General features: G+C 39.3%; 1 protein-coding gene across 2 annotated transcripts in view; it reads left to right on the forward strand.

Annotated features, from left to right (window-relative positions):
• CNTN3 (contactin 3) overlaps positions 1–22,734 on the forward strand; it is a 411,452-nt gene that overhangs the window by 81,286 nt on the left and 307,432 nt on the right. For both annotated transcript variants that reach the window (XM_061618591.1, XM_061618592.1), the window contains exon 2: positions 16,136–16,270. In XM_061618591.1, the coding sequence (XP_061474575.1) occupies positions 16,216–16,270 (55 nt within the window). In that variant the 5' untranslated portion in view covers positions 16,136–16,215. The remainder of the gene's footprint in view (positions 1–16,135; positions 16,271–22,734) is intronic.

The raw sequence follows: 22,734 nt of genomic DNA on the forward strand, positions 1-22,734 counted from the left end.
TAAACCACCTCTGAATACCTCTGACCATGAAAACCCTATGAACAGAGTATCCAAAATGCAACACGAGATAGTGCTGGAAGATGATCAGAAGGCACTCATTGAGCTACTGGGGAAGAACAAAGGACAAGTACAACTAGTGCTGTGACTAATGACGCAGCTGGGTCAAACCAGAAAGGAAGCCCAGAGGCTGATGCTCACAGATGCGAAAGGAGAGTCCGGAGTTGTACAACGCATACAATAGGAACATGGAATGTGAGAAGCATGGACCAGGGAAAGTTAGAAATAGTCAAGCAAGAAATGGAGTGTATCAACATTACAATACTTGGCGTGAGTGAATTAAAATGGACTGGAATGGGACATTTTCAATCAAGCAACTACAAAATATTTTATGTAGGAAATGAGAAATCAAGAAGAAACGGGGTTGCTTTAATAGTGAGAAGTGATGTAGCAAAAGCTATTAGGAGCTGCAACGCAAGGTCTGAGCGAGTGATATCAATCAGATTAAATGGGAAACCTATTAACATAACCATCATCCAAGTCTATGCTCCAACGTCAAATGCAGAAGAAGACGAATTGGAGAGATTTTACGCAGAAGTACAGGAGCAAATTGATCACACACCAAAACGATATGATGATAATCATGGGGACTGGAATGAAAAAGTAGGGAACAGAGAAGAACTAGGAATTGTGGGGAAATGAGGCTTAGGAGACAGAAATGAAGCAGGAGAAAGACTTATTGAATTCTGTGAAGCCAATGATTTGTTCCTTGCCAACACATTTTTTGAGCAACCAAAAAGACGACTGTACCCATGGACATCACCAGATGGTCAATATAGGTATCAAATTGACTATATAATTGGAAACAGAAGATGGAGAAGTTCCATACTTTCTGTGAAAACAAGACTAGGAGCAGACTGTGGTACAGATCATGAACTGATCGTATCGAAAATCAGAGTAAAGCTAAAGAAGAACAACATAGCACTCATAATGCCAAAATACAATTTAAATAGCATCCCAGAATAATATAAAGATCAAATAAGGAACAGATTTGAGGCTTTAAAATTAGTTGAAAAGAACCAGAAGAACTATGGAATGAAGTCAGGGACATTATCAGGGAAGAATGCAAAAAGACAATACCTCTAGTTAAAAGAGAGAAAGACCTCAATGGATGACTGAAGAAACTCTTAAAATGGTTAAAGAGAGAAGGAAAGCAAAGGCAAAAGGAGAAACATGGTCAGAACCCTAAATGCAACTATACAGTGACTAGTACATAGGGACAAAGGAAACTATTACAATAGTTATTGTATAGAAATAGAAAAGGACAGGAAAATGGGAAGAACAAGAGCCCTATTCCAAACAAAATAGAGAAATGAAAGGCAAATTTAAACCACGAGTAGGGATGTTGAATAATCAACAGGGGAACACACTGACTGACCAAGATGAAATAAAAGGAAGATGGAAGCAATACACTGAAGAACTCTGTAAAAGAGATGCCAGGATGACAGATTCATTCACAGAGGAACCATATGATGAAGAACCAGAAATTTTGTGAAGGTCTCTACCAAGCTCTATGTGAAGGTGGTGAGGGCAGCGAAGAAGCGGTACTTTGCTGCCTCCATTCAGTCATCTTCTAACCGCCCAGCGGAACTTTATAAAGTTGTTCGGGGACTTTTACACTCTGGGCCTCAGAACGCAATAATACCATCAATAGCCCGCTGTAATGAGTTTGCGAGACACTTCCAAGATAAGATCACGAACATCCGCCGGGACCTTGACTCCAACATTGTAGCAGTTGAGCCTAATGAGGTGTCCGGAGCACAGTCTTGTCCTGTTTTATTGGATGAGTTTCAGTTGGTACAGCTCGAGGATGTGGAGAAGGTGCTTGGACAGGTGCGGGCGACCACTTCTGCTCTGGATCCTTGCCCCTCAGGGCTAATAAAAGCTAGCAGGAACGGAACAGCCGGATGGGCCAAGGAGGTGATCAATGCCTCCTTACGAGAGGGAGTGGTACCACCCTGCCTGAAACAGGCAGTGGTGAGACTGCTCCTAAAGAAACCCTCCTTGGACCCTGAAAATTTTGACAACTATAGACCGGTAGCAAATGTTCCGTTCTTGGGCAAGGTCTTAGAGCGTGTGGTCGCTCGCCAGCTCCAGGCTCTCTTGGATGAAACTGATTATCTGGATCCATGTCAATCGAGCTTTCGGCCGGGGTTTGGTACAGAAACAGCCTTGGTCGCCCTGTATGATGACCTCTGTCGGGAGAAAGACAGAGGGAGTGTAACTCTGTTGGTTCTCCTTGATCTCTCAGCGGCTTTTGATACCATCGACCATGGTATCCTTCTGGGACGTCTTGCGGACTTAGGAGTTGGAGGCACTGCTTGGCAGTGGCTGTGCTCCTACCTCAAGAATCGTCTCCAGAAGTTGGTGCTTGGGGAGCATTACTCGAACCCCTGGATACTCCAATATGGGGTCCCACAGGGTTCAGTTCTGTCCCCCATGCTCTTTAATATCTATATGAAGCCGCTGGGTGAGGTCATTAGGAGATTTGGAGTGCGTTTCCAGCAATATGCTGATGATACGCAGCTCTACTTCTCCTTTTCATCTTCTTCAGGTGAGGCTGTTAATGTACTAAACCGCTGCCTGGCCGCGATAATGGACTGGATGAGAGCTAACAAACTGAGACTCAATCCTGACAAGACTGAGATGCTGTTGGTGGGGGGGCTCTCTGCCCAGATGGATGATGTCCGACCTGCCCTAGATGGGGTTACACTCCCCCTAAAGGAGCAAGTCTGTAGTTTGGGGGTCTTATTAGATCTGCTCCTGTCACTGGAGGCTCAAGTAGCCTCAGTGGCATGGAATGCGTTCTACCAGCTTCGGCTGGTAGCCCAACTACGACCCTATCTGGAGAGGGAGAACCTCGCCACAGTTATCCATGCTCTGGTAACCTCTAGATTGGACTACTGTAATGCACTCTACGTAGGGTTACCTCTGAAGACGGTTCGGAAACTTCAGCTGATGCAGAATGCTGCAGCCAGAGTCCTTACTGGGACTAAAAAATTTGATCATATAACACCTGTTCTGGCCCAGCTGCACTGGCTACCAATATGTTTCCGGGCCAGATTCGAAGTGTTGGTTCTTACCTATAAAGCCCTTAACGGCATCGGACCGCAATACCTGGCGGAACGCCTCTCCCGCTATGTACCTACCCGGTCGCTGCGCTCAACGTCGAAGGCCCTTCTCTGTGTCCCAACGCATAAGGAGGCATGGAGAACGACAACTAGAGCTAGGGCCTTCTCAGTGGTGGCCCCCAAACTATGGAACGCCCTCCCTGACAAGATACGCCTGGCGCCTTCTCTGTTATCTTTCCGGCGCCAGGTAAAGACCTACCTATTTGCCCAGGCATTTTAATTTTTTTTTAAAATTTTAAAATTGAATCTAAATTTGGAAATTTTAAATTATGTTTTATTGTGTACTGTATTGTATTTGCATCCGCTTGTATTTTAATCTGTTTTATTATGCTGTACACCGCCCTGGGAGCTTATTGCTATAGGGCGGTCTAAAAATGTAATAAAATAAATAAATAAATTTTAGAATGTGAGGTGAAAGCTGCTCTTAAAATTCTTGGAAGAAACAAATCACCAGGAATAGATGGCATACCAATGGAGTTGCTACAAGCTACTGAGATTGAATCTGTCCAAATTTTGACAAAAATTTGTCAAGAAATATGGAAAACTAAACAATGGCCCACAGACTGGAAGCATTCAATATGCATCCCAATTCCAAAGAAAGGGGATCCCAGGGAATGCAGTAATTATCGAACTATTGCCTTAATATCCCATGCAAGTAACGCTCAAGATTCTACAACAAAGACTCTTACTGTATATGGAACGAGAAATGCCAGACGTCCAAGCTGGATTTAGAAAGGGAAGAGGCACCAGAGATCACATCGCAAATGTACGTTGGATAATGGAACAGACCAAGGAGTTTCAGAAGAAAATCACCCTGTGCTTTATAGATTACAGCAAAGCCTTTGATTGTGTAGATCATGAAAAACTATGGAATGCTTTAAAAGAAATAGGGGTGCCACAGCATCTGATTGTCCTGATGGGCAACCTATACTCTGGACAAGAGGCTACTGTAAGGACAGAATATGTGGAAACCAATTGGTTCCCTATCGGAAAGTGTGTGAGACAGGGGTGTATTTCATCAACCTACCTGTTTAAACTATACACAACATATCATATGGGAAGCAGGTTTGGACCAAGATGAAGGAGGTGTGAAGACTGGAGAGAGAAATATCTATAATTTAAGATATGTAGATGATACCATACTACTAACAGAAGCCAGTCATGATTTGAAATGAATGCTGATGAAAGTTAAAGAGGAAAGCACAAAAGCAGGACTACAGCTGAACGTCAAGAACACTAAAGTAATGACAACAGAAGAGTTATGTAACTTTAAAGTTGACAACGAGGACATTGAACTTGTCAAGGATTATGAATACCTTGGCATAGTCATTAACCAAAATGGAGACAATAGTCAAGAAATCAGAAGAAGATTCGGACTGGGGAGGGCAGCTATGAGAGAACTAGAAAAGTCCTCAAATGCAAAGATATATCACTGAACACTAAAGTCGGGATCATTCAGACCATGGTTTTCCTGATCTCTATGTATGGATGTGAAAGTTGGACAGTGAAAAAAGCAGATATGAGAAAAATAAACTCATTTGAAATGTAGTGTTGGAGGAGAGCTTTGCGCATACCATGGACTGCTTTCTTTGAAACAGGAAGAACTGTAGCTCAGTGGCAGTGCATGCAAAAGATCCCAGGATGAATTCTGGACAACTGGTAGGGCTAGAGAAGACTTCTGCCTGAGATCCTGGGGAGCTGCTGGCCAGTCAGCACCAACATTACTTACCTAGTATACTACACATTTACAAGTTTGTTGTCAAAATACAACTCCCACACTGTAAGGAAGGGGAGGAGTGGTGGGGCATTATTGGTGCAGAAGTGTGTTTTTCATCATTACAAATAAAGCTACGGACCTACTAGACCTAAATAAGTTTACACTACTTGCCCACAGATAAGTTAGAGTCATAGAATAGTAGAATTGGAGGTGGCCTATAAGGTCATTGAGTCCAACCTCCTGCTTAATGCAGGAATCCAAATTAAAGCATACCTGGCAGGTGGCTGTCCATCTGCCTTGCATACCTCCAATGTTGGAGAGCCCACCACCTCCCTAGGGAATTTGTTCCATTGTCATACCACCTTAACAGTTAGGAAGTTTTTCCTGATGTTCAGTCGAAATCTGGTTTTCTGTAATTTGAGCCCATTATCCCATGTCCTCAACTTTAGAACGATTGAGAAGAGATCACAGCCCTCATCTGTGTGACAACTTTTCAAGTGCTTGAAGAGTGCTATGATATCTCCCCTCAGAGTTCTCTTCTCAAGGCTAAACATGCCCAGTTCTTTCAGTCTTTCTTCATAGGACTTTGTTTCCAGTCCCCTGATCATCCTTGTTGCTCTCCTATGAACCCATTCTAGTTTGTCTGCATCCTTCTTAATTTGGAATGTCCAGAACTGGACACAGTATGCAAGATGAGGCCTAATCAGTACTGAATAGAGGGGAACTAGTACTTCATATGATTTGGAAGCTATATTTCTGCAGCCTAAAATACCATTTGCCTTTTTTTCAGCCACATCACACTGTTGGCTTCTTTCAGCTTGTGGTCAACAACAATCCCAAGATCCTTCTTACATGTAGCATTGCTGAACCAAGTATCCCCCATCTAATAACTGTACATTTGGGGTCCCCCCCCAGGTGTAGAACTTTGCACTTATTCCTGTTAAATTTCATTCTGTTATTTTAAGTCTACCAAGATCAGTTTGATTTTTGTTTCTGTTCTCCAGGGAAGCTATCCTTCCCAATTTTGTATCATCTGAAAATTTGATAAGCATTCCTGCACCTCCTCATCCAAGTCATTAATAAAAACGTTGAAGGGCACTAGGCCTAGGACAGAGCCCTGTGGTATCCTCCTTCAGTCATCCTGCACTTCCCATCGTCTATGATTTCACAAACATAATGGACGCTGAAAGTTCTTCAGCCAGTTCCTTCAGTACTGTAGCATGCAGTTCATTGGGCTGTGTAGATTTGAACTCGTTCAAAGTTATTAGGTATTCCTTGATAATTTGTCGATCAATTTCAAGCTGCAATCCTGCTCCTTCATCTTCACATTTGCCAGGAGGGTCATAGACCCTCTTTTTGGAGAAGACTGAGCCAAAGTAAAAATTGAGCACTTTTGCCTTTTCTTTGTCTTTGTTATCATTTTGCCATTCTCATTGAGTAGCTGTACCACCATGTCTTTTCTCTTTCTTTTACTATGGATGTTCCTGAAGAAAGCTATTCTGTTGCTTTATTTATGTATTTATTTATTAGATTTATATCCCACCCTTCCTCCCAGTAGGAGCCCAGGGTGGCATCCCTCACTCACCTTAGCTCACTCTCAGCTTTAGTTTTCCTGATGCCATCCCTGCATTTCTGAGCTACCTGTTTGTCCTTTGTGGCCTGACCTCCTTTCCACTTGCTATATGTGTCCTTTTTTTGTTTTCAGGTCATCTCTAAACATTTTGTGAAGCCACATTGTCTTCTCTCTTTTTTCCTTGTTGGAATTGTTTGCCATTGTGCCTTTAGAATTTCCTTTTTTAGAAACTCCCACCCACCTTGGACTCTTTTTCTCATAAGGGTCGCTTGGTATGGAACCTTACTTATTGTTCTGCATTCATTAAAACAGGCTTTACTGAACTCCAGGGTATGTGTATGGCTACACTCACCTTTTGCTTCCTTTAAAATCAAGAACTCAAGTATAACATGGTCACTTTCCCCAGAGTTCCCATAATTGCCACTTCATACACTGTCATCTCTATTGTTAGAATAGAGTCAAGGATAGCTGATCCTCTATTTGCTTCCTCCACTTTCTGTAGGGGTAAGTAAGTCAGGAATTTCTTGGAGGGGCTGTGTTTGGCAGAATTTATCTCCTAACGTATATACTACTACATCACACTTCCTCAAAAAAATTGTTTTTCAAAAGTTCCATTGGTTACTTTAAACCGCCCAGAGAGCTTTGGCTATGGGGTGGTATGTAAGTACAATAAATAAATAAATTGATTAGTCATTGGTGGCAATTCTTATCAGACCCTACCAAACGAGTGGCTATTTGCAAGCCTCGTGTATTATGTAATTTTATATTGATAGTTCATCTCAGAGTTCATCTTGGAGAAAGGCAGCATGTAATAAGTAATCATTGGCCTTTTTGGACCCTGGGCTCCCATGTAAAATGTGACCACCTTTAATTTTTCCTGTGTGTGTCCATCTTTTATCTTTTTTTGTAGGATGGCATGCAAAAAAGGGCATGACTCCTGTATCTTTGATAAATTTGTAGATCGCTGCTAGATCAGACCAAGGGCCTATCTGATCTAGCACCCTATTTGCCATGGTGTCCAACCAGATGCCTATGGAAATCCCACAAGCAGGGCATGAATGTAATAGCCTTCTCCTGTGGTTGTTTCCCAGAAACTGGCATTTGATCCTGAAGATAGCATAGCCATCATTACTACTAATAGATACTCTCACTGTTTAGACTTATGTAGTCGTTTAAAAAAATCATCACCTTATCTTGCAGAGAATCCCACCATTTAACAATGATCTATCAGAAATACTTCCTCTTGTCTATCATGAGTCTTCTACCACTCAGCTTCATTGGTTCTAGTATTATAAGAGATGGAGAAAAACTTCTCTCTGCTCACTTTCTCCACATCATGCATACACCTCTTGTCCCTCACTTGGAGACTAGCCCAGTCCTTTGATAATTTTGGTTGTACCTTTCTGCACCTTCTCCTGCTGAATTAAATAGGGCTTACTTCTGAATAGACATGGTTAGGATTGTGCTGTAAACACATATACAATTTTGTATTTATTTTTTTAAAAATGGGCTGCATCTATTGCATGGAAAGCTCCTGGATCCTTTAAAATGGTTACTTAAACAATGGCCATGTCTAAAAGTATATGTCAGATGTCATCTTGCATTTGAACATACCCATTTCAAAAGAAATTGCAATGCTGTATGCTCAAACAGGCATTAGAAAAGAAGAAAGATGGATTAGGAAAGAGGATGTAAGTGCAAGAGAGATTTATCCAAGCATATTGAACTATAGGTCTCTATGGGCAAAAATACTGAGAAGTAACATATAAACCTCAGCTCTGCCACTACCATCATTTGTAAAAAGAAGGGGAAAAAAGACAGATAATGTTCTCCCTCAAGGACAGTGCCAGAATAATAGCTGGACAATAATGTTATAGGAGAAATCCCACAGAGGATCAGAGAGGTTTTGTCTTGACAGTTCTGTAATAACATGTCTGGACAAAGCAGAAACTTTTAGTGATGAAGAGTTCCTTTGGAATCCGGGCTGAATAAGTAAGATTGAACAAATCTACAGCCTGGTAGTTCCTGACCTAGGGCCTTTTCAAATGATTAAAGGCATTTGCTTTTATTTTTAGTGTGACACCTATATTAGCCTATCCAGCCCCAACAGTGTGATACGGTGGTGGTCCAGTGTGAGGTACTTTTGGAAGAAACCAATTATTTTCTCTAGACCCATTTTAAACCAGGTTGAGGCTTTGGCACTGAAACATTCTCGGTTGCCCTCTGTCAGGACAGAGCCAGAGGGAGTGTGTCTTGATTGATTCTTCCTGGTTTCTCTGCAATTTTGGTACCATTGACCATGGTATTCCTACTGGACCAGCACAGTGGTTTGAGGGCAGTAGGGATGGAAGAGGAATCTGTTTTAAATTGATTTATAAATGGAATTTGGCAGTTTCAACTCGATGAAGCACTGCTTTCATCAGACTGACTCTTGCAGTGTGTGCTTGCTTATGGGCATTGTTTTTGCCCAATTAGTTATAAAAAAAATGATATCCAAAATGAAACACAAAAATTATATGTGAAGCTTCTGGATGAGTTCATTTGAGGGCTTAGAGAGAGGTATAATCGGTAAGCTGATAGCACTCAGCTCAAATAATTGATCTGATGACCAGGGTCGGGCGTGAGTTTAATAAGTTTTAAACCGCCCAGCACCATATCTACTTTCCTTTCTTTTTTGCTGTTGTCGGCAAAATCACAGAGGGTTTCTTTGGGGGGGGGAGTGGAAAAAATGCTAGTGACCAACTGGCTCATTTCAATAAGTAAGTGCATGCTTGCAGGCTCCTCACAGCCATGCTGGAGGGGAGAACAGGCTAGGACGGGGTTGTTCACAAACTACTGAACTGTGGTTTAGTGTTGTTACTACTATTTCAGTTTGTATGCCACTTCCACATAAGTGTGCCCAAAGTGGCTCACAACACAATAGCAACACAAAATTCTTAGGAATACACCCGTACAATAAAGAATGTAATGCCTATTGATTTCAATGCATATGCCAATTCAAATAAACAATTAATTTTTATAATATTAACAGTTGATATTATTTATGTTAAAATGCTAAACCAGAGTCAGATATAATAAAACTTCCCAGGGTGGTCAGGTATTAAGTAATATAACCAGTAGCTAGTTCCTCAAAGTGCCAGATGCAGAAAATGGCAACCATTCTCTCAAAGCCTGCAGGGTAGCGACAGGTAAATCTGTCAATTTCGGTTTCTCTGTTTCATATTTTTCCAGTCTTAAGTTTACGTATCTACATTTCCACATCAGTTTCCTCCCCCCCATGAAAATTCATCAGCATTTTAATGTAAATTTCTCCTAATATGCATATTTTGTGTGCAGTTTTGCCTATTACTCAGATTTCCCTTTATGTATTTTTATATGTCATTTTCACTAATACATTCATATTTAAGCACACTTTACCCTAGTATGAGAGAGCCAGTGTGGTGTAGTGGTTAAGGTGTTGAACTATGACCTGGGAGACCAGGATTCAAATCCCCACACAGCCATGAAGCTCACTGGATGACCTAGGGCCAGTCACTGCCTCACAGCCTCAGAGGGAGGCAACGGTAAACCCCCTCTGAATACCGCTTACCATGAAAACCCTATTCATAGGGTCACCGTAAGTCGGAATCGACTTGAAGGCAGGGCATTTCTATTTTTTACCCTAGTATATATATTTTATACATCCCCACACACTGTGCTCCCCCAAAGAAGACTATAACGATCAGCTGTGTACTAGTAACTGGAGAATATGCTGACAAGACCATATTAGACCATCAGTGTTACATCTAAACTGGGCCTTTGGGTTCAGAGTATTCGTCCCACTAAGGGAATTGCTCCATAATGAAATGAGATGCAGAAGAAAGAATCAATAACTTTTGTAGTTTTAGAGTTTAGGTACAGTTGTAGAGCACAATTTTAAGATCTTTATTTACCTAATGGCTAATCCTGATTGTGTGTCAGTCATTTGGTTATTTCATTGTACAGCTGCATTAATGTTTTTTGTGAGCTACTGTTAGCTAGGTCACAGGATGTAAATCTTAGAAATCAATGTATAAAATATATTAAGTTGTTGGTAGGACTGTGGATGCCAGTGCATTCATTGCAAAGCAGCTGAAGGAGTTCAAATATTGCTTAAACTTTGTGACACATGTGAGATTTTACTAAATGTTCAAGTTATCATTACTTGTAGTATATTCTGTGTAACTGCTGTAAAAGCTGATGCTGGAACAAATGCCTGGAGGCAATTCTAAGACATTAATTCTCTTCAGAGAATTATTTCCTTTGTAAAAGTTCAGAGTCCTCAAATGGTATCATTGAATAGTCTAATGCAAACACTTATATTTTCATGACCTGAGTAATCATGCCAGATATAAATTTGAAACATAATTTTTCCTTACTTTTGTAATATATTTGTATACTTGTGACCTCATGGTGATAATACTCCTGTTCCTTCAATGAGTAATTGAATAATGATGACATTTTTGTTCCCCTCCAAGGTATTATAGAGCAGACCCTATCATCCAAAGGGAACAGTGCTACACGCTTTGCAGTTTTTAAAAACAGAAAAGCACTGTGTATGAGTGAGTTTGAAAAGCAAGATTATTAATACTCCACCTCATATTCATCTTGTGGCTCCTTTTTTAAGATAAGAAGCCAGAGTTTTATATGATGAACAATAGAACAGAGTTTGTATACTCATTTCTTGCTGTGGATTTGATATCAATGCTTGTCATGCATGGTGATTGCAGTTTTTATTGAATAACATTACGTTTCCCTTGTTGGCTGTTCATGTGGAAGCCAAGGTAATAATAACTTTTAATGGAATAAATTATTAATTTAGTGATAAATGCATATGTCTGCCAAACTAAACATTATTTATTTTATTTAGTATATTTGTATGCCACTTTTCATCACCAGGGGACCTCAAAGCGGCTTCCATAGCAAGAATAATACAATATCATAAAAACAATTCAGAACATAATAATAAAAAACTTCAACAGTATCAATAAATAACACCATGCAATATCACAAAACAGGCTCAAATCTCAAATCAATCTAAACTGCAAAAGCTAGAAAAATATATTTTTATCACACACTATAAAGAAGACCCTTCTCCAAACCCTTTTTGTTTTTGCTAAGCCCTATAGAACTCAAATGACCTACTTCTGAGCAGATATGGCCAGGACTGTGCTGTTGGCAAGGCCTGACCAGGGATCCTCTGCAAAGATACCGACATCCAAGGAGGGCCGGCAACCCCCTGCCTGGAATGCCCCAGCCCTGTTTTTCAACATGGCTGCTCCAAACCTCCCCACAAACCTGGCCTCCCACTGCAGAGAGAGGCCCGAGAAATGAGCAATAGCCAAGAAGATTCTCCACCCTTTCCTGCCTACCCTGTGGGCTGCCACAAACTCAATTTGACAGCCAATCCAATTTCAGCGAACAATCATTGACAGAGAGAAAACACACCATTTGGAACATCCAGACTGACTCCTAAAATGCATGATCTAACAGTGATATATGTTCTCATACTGATTTCTCTGATCTGAAATTGAAGAAATATTTATATTTTTATTTGAATAAGGATAAAATGATAATTTAAATGCATATTGTTTCCAACATATCCTATAATTTGCTGCTTCCAATCTGTATGCCACACATGCAAGTACTGAAGGTGTTGTGCATCTTATTGACTAGGCATAATTTCCATGATCTTGTAGGATTTTTGGGTGCAGCATACATATTATGCAAATTTCTTTGGTCCTCACATAATTTTAAATAATCCAAACACATATCTGTGTTCTTAAGCATCCTTCGTCCCCCTTTCTTTTTGTTTTACTCATATGAGCACAAGTGATTAGCATCCCTCAATTACACTATTGAAGCACTGTACAAATTCACATGCAACTATAACAATCTTGTCATGTGTACTACTTCTAAGTTCAGTTGAGTTGTCTACTGGATGTGACAAGAATGGCTGAGGGAATAGTTGATGATGCAAAGGTAAGTGGCAAATTGGACCACTGCTATATGAGATTCTTGGGTATCTTAGAAATGGAATAAGACCTATGAGGTAATTATTTTCCAATATGGCAATTGCATTAAAAGTTGCAGAAGTATATATTTATAGATAGTGATGTTTCTGATTATTCACCTTATCTGAATTTTTCTCAAGATTTTGATGTTCTAAATTACTTGATCTTGTTTCTGAAGTGGAACACATATATTGAGCTGGTTCGTGCAACACAGTAAGTTAAACTATAGCTTGCCTCGACCACTTCCTATTTCCTGCAGTTGACCATCCAGATGATTCCAGGGAGTGCACAAGTATAACATGAAAAACTAAGCAGAGTTTTCATCAAGCTAAATTATAATTCACATTAAAATCAAGTAGCATTGAGCTACTTTATGTTCAGGTCAGCCTGAATGTGCCTTTCTCCTTTGTTTAATGATTCTCACTTAGAAGTTTATAGGTCTATTGAGATTTTCAGTGCATGAAGACCTCCATTTGTACTGGCTTAAAATATATGAAAGGCCATGACAATTGTTGAGAGATATAGTTGACATATTCCTTCTCTTCAGCCCACAGGCATTTAATATTATTTTAAAAATCTAATATTGGTCTTTTTAATGTAACAAAAGTAATGATATTTGAGGATTTTTAAAGAGTCATGTTCACAATAGCCAACTCTTCTTACAGAAGAACACTGCTGTTTGAATGAGCCTAATGATTTATTCAAGCCTCCAGTATCACAGAAAGGGCATATTTCCACTGCTGTAAAGTAACCAGGCAATTTTGTTCCCCAAGATTTGTGATTTTTTTCCTGCTACTGTGACAATTTTAGTTTTTAAAATCTGACAGAATCTACAAATGTGCATGAGGGGAATTCTCATGTGGAGCTGCTTAAGCACCAAGAAGAACATTAATTTCCTTACTGTCTTTCATATGATCTTCATTGTATCTGCATTATAGCTATCAGGCTGAATTTAAAAATTCTATTGATTATGGTGGTGGAGAAATAGGATAGATGTTTCAATTTGTGAAGTGAAGGTGAGATATATTTAAAGATGGCTGAAGGCAGGAAAGAAGAGGAAGCAAGTCAAGTAAATTAAAGCCCCACAAATACCAACCCTGATGAAATCTACCACATGCCTATGGATTAAAGAGCTGTGTCTGTTACCTGTGAAAGTTTGTTGTTATGTGCCTTCATGCTGATTTCGACTTATGGCGACCCTATGAAACAGCAACCTCAAATAGCATCTGTTATAAACCACCCTTTCAGATCTTGTAAGTTCAGATCTTGTAAGTTCAGATCTTGTAAGTTCAGGTCTGTGGCTTCCTTTATGGAATCACTCCATCTCTTGCTTGGTCTTCCTCTTTTTCTACTTCCTTCTGTTTTCCCCAGCATTATTGTCTTTTCTAGTGAAACATGTCTTCTCATTATGTGTCCAAAGTATGATAACTTCAGTTTCATCATTTTAGCTTCTAGTGATAGTTCTGGTTTAATTTGTTCTAACACCCAATTATTTGTCTTTTTCGCGGTCCATGGTATCTGCAAGACTGCAGTCTGGAAAGTAGCCAATGTAATGCCAATCTTTAAAAAGGGATCAGCGGAGACGCTGAAATCTTCAATCTGGTTAGCTTAATGTCTGTCCCGGGAAAACTGCTAGAAAGTATTATTAAAGAGAAATTAACCAAGCATATAAAGGAGCAAGCCTTGCTGAAGTAGAGCCAGCATGGCTTCTGCAAGAGAAATTCCTACCTCGCTAACGTGTTAAAATTCTTGGAGAGTGTCAACAAGCATATAGATAGAATTGATCCAGTGGACATAGCGTTCTTAGAGTTTCAAAAAGCTTTCAACAAGGTGCTTCACCAAAGACTACTGAGTAAACTTGGTAGTCATGGAATAAGAGGAGAGGTCCGCTTGTGGATCAGGAATTGGTTAAGTAGCAGGAAGCAAAGAGTAGGAATAAATGGACAGTTCTCCCAATGGAGGGCTGTAGAAAGTGAAGTCCCCCAAGGATCAGTATTGGGACCTGTGCTTTTTAAACTTGTTCATAAACGATCTAGAGTTAAGGGTGAGCAGTGAGGTCACTAAGTTTGCTGATGATACTAAATTGTTCAGGGTTGTTAAAACAAAACGGGATTGCTAAAAGTTCCAAAAGGACTTCTCTGAACTGAGTGAATGGGTGGTAAAATGGCAAATGCAATTCAATGTAAACAACTGTAAAGTTATACATATTGGAACAAAAAATCTTTATTTCACATATACGGTCATAGGGTCTGAACTAGCGGTGACTGACTAGGAACGAAAGCTTGAGGTCGTAGTGGAGAGCTTGATGATGTCAACCCAGTGTGCAGCAGCTGTGAAAAAAGGCAAATTCCATACTAGGGATCATTAGGAAAGTTATTGAAAATAAAACTGTGGATATCATAATGTCATTGTATAAATCTGTAGTGCAGCTACATTTGGAATACTGTGTACAGTTCTGGTTGCTGCACCTCAAAAAGGATATTGTATAATTGGAAAAGGGCAAACAGAATGATCAGGGGGATAGAGCAACTCTCCTGTGGGGAAAGATTGCAACATTTGTGGCTTTTTGGTTTAGAGAAAAGACGAATCACAGGTAACATGATAGAAGTGTTTAAAATTATCCAGGCATGGAGAATGTGGATAGAGCAACTTTGTTTCTCTCTTATAACCCTAGAATTTGTGAACATCCAATAAAGCTGAAGGATTCAGGAAAGACAAAAGAAAGTACTTCTTTATGCAGCGCATAGTTAAACTGGGGAATTCACTCCTACAAGGGGCAGTGATGGCCACCAACTTGGATAGCTTTAAAAGAAGATTAGACAAATTCATGGAGAATAAGGCTATCATAGTCATGATGGCTATACTCTGCCTCCACAGTCAGAGGCAGTATGCTTCTGAATACCACTTGCTGGAAACCGTAGGGTGGGGAGTGCTCTTGTGCTCAGGTCCTGCTTGCAGGCTTCCCATGGGCATCTGGTTGGCCATTGTGAGAACAAGATGCTGGGTTAGATGGGCCACTGGCCTGATCAAGCAGGCTCTTCTAACATTCTTATATTCTTAATGCAATCAATGAAAGAAGCAATACAATACAATTAAAATCAATATGAATATTTAACATGATGGATGTGCAGTATTCTGTCTTCAACCATAAATCCACAGATACACCATGGAGCACCTGACTGACTTGGCAGCAGCTTCCCAGCCATATCTGGAGATGCTTGGGATTGAACCTGGAACTATCTACATGCAACATCTTGTTTGTACTCAAACTCATTCTAGGCTCAGTTGGATGGCCTGGAAAAATGTCTGTGTCTAGCCTCCCCCCATTTTCCACATCTAAGACTCCTTATATAGACTATTTGGCATTAGTGGTAAAGCAGATTTTGGAACATACACTAAACCTATTTGTTGAAACTACAGTCCAAGTTTGCTTGATTACTAGCTGGCACGGTATGTAATGCTCTAGTTCTAATTATAGGTTTTACAGAGCTTGAATTGAAGAGAGAATACTTTTGATGGCTTTAAGGGACTGTTAATCTGTCAGAAGTTCATGTGACAGGTAACTCGCTTTTCATGTGGTGTATTCTATGATTAAATTATTTGTGTATTCTTGTTTTTTTAACAGATTAAAGGTTTTGTGTGGAAGACTTAAGTGTACCCTTCATTTGAGGTTGGACAAGAACTTCTAACTTTTGGCAGCTGAAGATGTTGTTACTATGGGAACAGGTGTTTCTGATTTTCTTTGTTGGCTGCCTTGGAGGTAAGGATATATGTTTATCTATAATTTCCAAATTAGAGCAGCAGATGAATCATTTCTTTCAAAATAAAATGTTGGAATTGTAAATCTAAACTCATCAGTCCATTAAAAATAAGTATGCATTATAAAATTTAAGACTAATGAGGTTTAAAAACAACTTTATTTCCTGTGTTGGTTTTTACATGCAGCTAGCAAACACAGACATTCAGAAAAAGTCACAAAGAAAAATAGGTGGTGGTGGTGGTGGTGGTAAAATCTAAGGCCACATTCACACCATAGATTTATTCAACTATTATTCCACTTTAATTAATCATGGCTTCACCCAAAGTTTCCTGGGAAGTGTAGTTTGTGAAGGGTGGTAAGAGTTGTTAGGAGACTCCTATTTCTCTCATAAAGCTGCAATTCTCAGAGTTCCCTGGGAAGAGGGATTAATTGTTAAACATGGATTTTTTTCCTAATTTCTGTTTCACCCCTTGATCTCAAGAAGAACCAGTTTTTTTAATCAGTTCTGTAAAAAATGCAAACAATTCTCACATATTATAAATATAATATTATTATACACATTTTATACACACACAGACCTCCAAGTTCCCTAAAGTAGCCAGAACAGGACAGATATATACAGAGCTTGGAAAAGTTACTTTTTTGAACTACAACTCCCATCAGCCCAATCCAGTGGCCATGCTGGTTGGGGCTGATGGGAGGTGTAGTTCAAAAAAAGTAACTTTTCCAAGCTCAGGATATATATACAACAATGCATGTAGCTGTATAAACATACTTGGGTACTTATATTTATAAAATTATGCTGCAGAAATATAGTACCACATGGACCTTGACTCTTTTATATGTATTAAACCTATATGTACTGTACATTTCTGCATATAATTAATTGATTCTTTTTAAAAGCAAAATAAACAACAACGAAGCCAGGCAGCTTCAACATCAGTTGGCACCCAGTAGTCAAAGGTAGATCAGGTTGAAACCACCAAACGTATAAATACATCTAAAACAGATTTATTCTCCATCGCTAGTGAGGAGGCTCTGAAATTTAAGTACATCTTACACAGCTGCAACTTTTGCACAAAGTTCTTTTTAGTGCTGCATTAGGTAATCAACAAATAATGAAAGCAAAAAAAAAGATATCTTATGCATTAAGCTACTGTAGGCCCAACAAATAATTAAGATGAAAGATGTCTTCTCAGACCTTGAAAGCTGAATTAAAATCATGAAAACAAATTCATAAGAACATTTCTGAAACAACTTAAAACACCTGAACAGAAGAAGGTGAGGTACAGTGCTCATAAAAAGTCTTGTTTGACTTCATGTAGCCTCATGCTCCAATGACTTAATGTCCATATCCACTCATTTATAAGAACTGAAGTTTTCAGTGGCAAACACTTTGCCAAAATGGAATTGGTGATATCAGTGTATGAAGAGGGCAGTGGTAGAGCACATGCTTTGAATGTGAAAGGTTCCAAGTTAAGTCCTTGGCATCTCCAGACAGGACTGGGAAAAACTTCTGTCAGAAACCCTGGAGAGCCACTGCCAGTTAGTGTGACAAATAATGAGTTAGATGAACCAGTGGTCTGATTTGGTATGTCAGATTTCATTCCTGTGGATGACTACCAAACACTGTGTGAGGAGACTTCTACTCACTTTTGCATTTTCCTCATTTTGATAGATAGTTGCTTGGTGTACTTGCACCGTTGTGGATGTCATTCAGGTGACTTGCTGTGGCCAACTTTACTGTTCTGTTTGCCTCCAAGTGGTGTTAGTCCTAATTTTGTTTTTGGCTTTGCTCATGGAATGAGCAAGATGAAGGAAGAGCTTTAGTTATTCCAAGTCATTTAGGAGCCCCAGCAACCTAAGTGCTTCTATGAGTTTAGTGTGATAACAAGGGCTAAAGGAGACCAATTAACTCATATGTGTCCACACATTCTTCAGTCACTAATTGCTCTATCTTATAACAATTATTGCTATATTTGTTCCAGAGCTTGGAAAAGTTACTTTTTTGAACTACAACTCCCATCAGCCCCAGCCAGCATAGCTACTGGATTGGGCTGATGGGAGTTGTAGTTCAAAAAAGTAACTTTTCCAAGCTCTGATTTGTTCTCATAACAGTTCTTATCCCAAAAGAGGGTGAAAGCTATGAGTGCGATTGTAAATGTCTTGAAAATGCTCAAATCTGTGAGGAACAAAGGGTAAAAGAAAAGACAAATTATTTCAATCAGTGGAAAACTCCATAGAGAAATTGGATGACTGGAAAGCTACGAGATAGATCCTGAAACAAACAGCTCTGAGATTTTTTTATGATAATGACATTTTAGTTGTTTTGGAAGTTTGACTGCATTGCACATTTCATGGGATTTGCCTCCGTCATATATTTTAGTGTACATTGAGTGTGCCTCCATCATATTTGAGTGTACCTTCATATATATGTTCTTGCAGATCTTTTAAAAATTAGCAGATTGGTATTAAGGGAAAGGCGCTATCTCTGAATTATATTATTATTGTTGTTATTGTTTCCTTAGATGTATTTGTTGCTTGTTACCAAAAGGTCTCCAAGTGACTTAGAACATGCCATAAAACAAAACAAAACAAAACAGCAGCCACAGAAAGCTTTGGCAGCACACTAATATAAACAACATCATCTTAGTCTATCAAATGCCTGGGAAAAAAGATAAATCTTTGCCTGGAGCCAAAAAGATGTCAGCAAAGGTGCCATGAGGAACTTACTGGGGAGCATATTACACAGATGGGGAGCCACAACTGAAAAGGCTCTCTCCCTTGTCACCATCCTCTGAGCTTCCCTCAGAGAGGGGACCTGGAGAAGGGCCTTAGAAGAAGATCTAAGGGTCCAGGTAGGATCATATCAGGAGAGTCATTTCAAAAGACATTGGGGTCCTGAGCCATAAAGTGCTTTATAGGTTAAAACCAGCACTCTGATTTGGGTTCAGAAGCATACAGGTAGCCAGTGTAACTGGAACAGGTGTTTTATGATCTGTTCACCTTTTACCTGTCACCAATTGGGAGCCACATTCTGCACAAATTGAAGCTTCCAAACTATTTTCAAAGGCAGCCCCATGTAAAGCACATTGCAATAATCCATACTTGATGTTGCTGCAGATATTTTCTGGCAAAATTTCTTTTAAATCTCAAATGAGAATAGTTTCAATGAGAAAAAAAATGCTTGTTCTACTCCAGAATATGAAAGGCTGCTCCAAACAGAAAATCAGTGTTGGTCTCTGGGCCAAATTTTAGAAATGTATCATAAAATAAGAACCTGCAATTCTCAATGAAGATTTGGAAATAACTCCCTTATTGTAGTTAACTGTAAGACAGGCAACAGTTTGATGTGCCTTTTTTATGGATAAGTATTTACTTTCATGTAATACTCATTTGTATTTATAATTCAGGGTATTGGTACATTTGTAGTTGTTTGTTAGTGTAGTGCAAATTACATGACAGGTATTAGCTTCTTGTACCACCCATATAGATGTTTGCTTTTACTTTTGAGTGAAATTTATTTCCATCAAGACCAGCAGTGCATACCGTCAGAAATTTCACATTCTTCTGCCATTAGCGCATTCTCACACCCACTTTGTGTGCCATTGTTCTTCTAGCATTATCAAAGAGCCAGCTATCTCTAAGCATTAGTTTGTTTGTATACCAATGAGACAGCTGTCTGGTACTGATTCCGTTTACTGCTTTTGGTGCATTTGAACTAGAGACAGCTCTGCAAGAATTTTGGCTGTATGGCAATTCATATTCATATTTGTATTTATTTTCCTTCCCAATTCCAATTATTTTTAGTTGTTTTGATTTTGATTTTTCCGTCCCCTACAGCCAGTCTCATTCAACACATTTACTTTTAGATATTGATTAGATAACAGTGTGTTAAATGTATTAGATATTTTACCTTTGCATTTCTCTGTCCTTGCTTGGTTCAGGTTCATTTTTGGGAGAGAGGTCCAGTTAGAAACTTCCATTTTGGGGTCATGTATTCACATCTGAAGTTTTTAAGTGAAGTTTTAGTTTATATTATGTTCCATCCCAGTTGTCCCTTTTTCCTTACTGATTAGAGCTTCTGGAGCCAGTGTTCAGTATATTACAGAATTGTTCATTTTTAACAGATTAATATATAAGCATATTCTTTTTATTGTTTGTAATTGATTTTAATGCTTGTTGTATGTATGATTTTACAGATTGCCCTGGATAATGGGTCCTTGTCACCTGAAACGTGTCAGGCAGCAATAAAACTACTTTTGTTTTCATTTTTGGCTGTTTGCTGGCCAGGCACTTTAAGGGTTTTCCCTCTTCTCATCTGCTGTACATTTGGGGTGCCTCCTTACTTGTTTTCCCCAGAATTTTAAAATTGTAATTGTTCTTCAGATGAAATTAAGAAGTTGTCCATTGTTCTCAACATTTGCTTTTCTCTTCCCTGTCCATATTGAGGGTTTGATCTAAGAGGGAAAACAGAGAGAAATAACACACTTGTGATTTGTTGTTGTTATATGCCTTCAAGTTGATTACGGTGACCCTATGAGTCGGTAACCTGCAATAGCATCTGTTGTAAACCACCCTGTTCAGATCTTGTAAGTTCAGGTCTGTGGCTTCCTTTATGGAATCAATCCATCTCTTGTTTGGCCTTCCTCTTTTTCTACTCCCTTCTATTTTCCCCAGCATTATTGTCTTTTCTAGTGAATCAGGTCTTCTCATGATGCGTCCAAAGTATGATAACCTCAGTTTCATCATTTTAGCTTCTAGTGATAGTTCTGGTTTAATTTGTCTGAACAACCAATTATTTGTCTTTTTGGCAGTCCATGATATGCGCAAAGCTCTCCAACACACATTTCAAATGAGTTGATTTTTCTCTTACCCGCTTTTTTCACTGTCCAACTTTCACATCCATACATAGAGATCAGGAATACCATGGTCTGAATGATCCTGACTTTAATGTTCAGTGACACATCATTGCATTTGGGGACCTTTTCTAGTTCTCTCATACCTGCCCTCACCAGTCCTAGCCTTCTGATTTCTTGACTTTTATCTCTATTTTGGTTAATGACTGTGCCAAGGTATTAATAATCCTTGACAAGTTCAATGTCCTCATTGTCAGTTTTAAAGTTACATAAATCTTCTGTTGTCATTACTTTAGTCTTCTTGACATTCAGCTGTAGTCCTGCTTTTGCGCTTTCCTCTTTAACTTTCATCAGCATTCGTTTCAAATCATGATCGGTTTCTGCTAGTAGTATGGTATCGTCTACGTATCTTAAATTATTGATATTTCTTCCTCCAATATTCACACCTCCTTCACCTTGGTCCAATCCTGCTTTCCGTATGAAATGTTCTGCGTACAGATTAAACAAATAGGGTGATAAAATACACCCCTACCTCACACCCTTTCCGATGGAGAACCAATCTGTTTCTCCATATTCTATCCTTACAGTAGCCTCTTGTCCAGAGTATAGGTTGCGCATCAGGACAATCAGATGCTGTGACACCCCAATTTCTTTTAAAGCATTCCATAGTTTTTCATGATCTACACAGTCAAAGGCTTTGCTGTAATCTCTAAAGCACAGGGTGATTTTCTTCTGAAATTCCTTGGTCCATTCCAATACCCAACGTATATTTGCAATATGATCTCTGGTGCCTCTTCCCTTTCTAAATCCAGCTTGGATGTCTGGCAATTCTTGCGTCTTATATAGTAAGAGTTTTTGCTGCAGAATCTTGAGCGTTACTTTACTTGCATGGGATATTAAGGCAATAGTTCGATAATTAGTGCATTCCCTGGGATCTCCTTTCTTTGGAATTGGGATATATATTGAATGCTTCCATTCTGTGGGCCATTGTTTAGTTTTCCATATTTCAACACAAATATTTGTCAAAATGTTGACAGATTCAGTCTCAGTAGCTTGTAGCAACTCTATTGGTATGCCATCTGTTCCTGGTGATTTGTTTCTTCCAAGTATTTTAAGAGCAGCTTTCACCTCACATTCTAAAATTTCTGGTTCTTCATCATATTTATTTTATTTATTTATTTAATTGCACTTTTAAACCGCCCTATAGCAACAAGCTCTCAGGGCGGTGTACAACAAGGTAAAACCACATTTAAAATACGAACAAGTGTGGATTACAGTATACAATTATAAAAACATATTTAAAACAAAATTAGAATACAAATTAAAATAAAAATTACAATTACAGTTTAAGTTTAAAAATTAAAATTAAAAATTAAGCTTAAAATGCCTGGGCAAAGAGGTAGGTTTTTACCTGGCGCCGAAAGGATAACAAGAAAGGCGCCAGGCGTATCTCATCTGGGAGGGCATTCCATAATTCGGGGGCCACCACGGAGAAGGCCCTAGATCTAGTTGCTGTTCTCCGGGCTTCCCTATGAGTTGGGACCCGGAGAAGGGCCTTGGACGTCGAGCGCAGTGAACTGGTCGGTACATAGCGAGAGAGGCGTT

Source organism: Rhineura floridana, chromosome 3, assembly GCF_030035675.1.
Source record: "Rhineura floridana isolate rRhiFlo1 chromosome 3, rRhiFlo1.hap2, whole genome shotgun sequence".
In the NCBI taxonomy this organism is placed as follows: domain Eukaryota; kingdom Metazoa; phylum Chordata; class Lepidosauria; order Squamata; family Rhineuridae; genus Rhineura; species Rhineura floridana.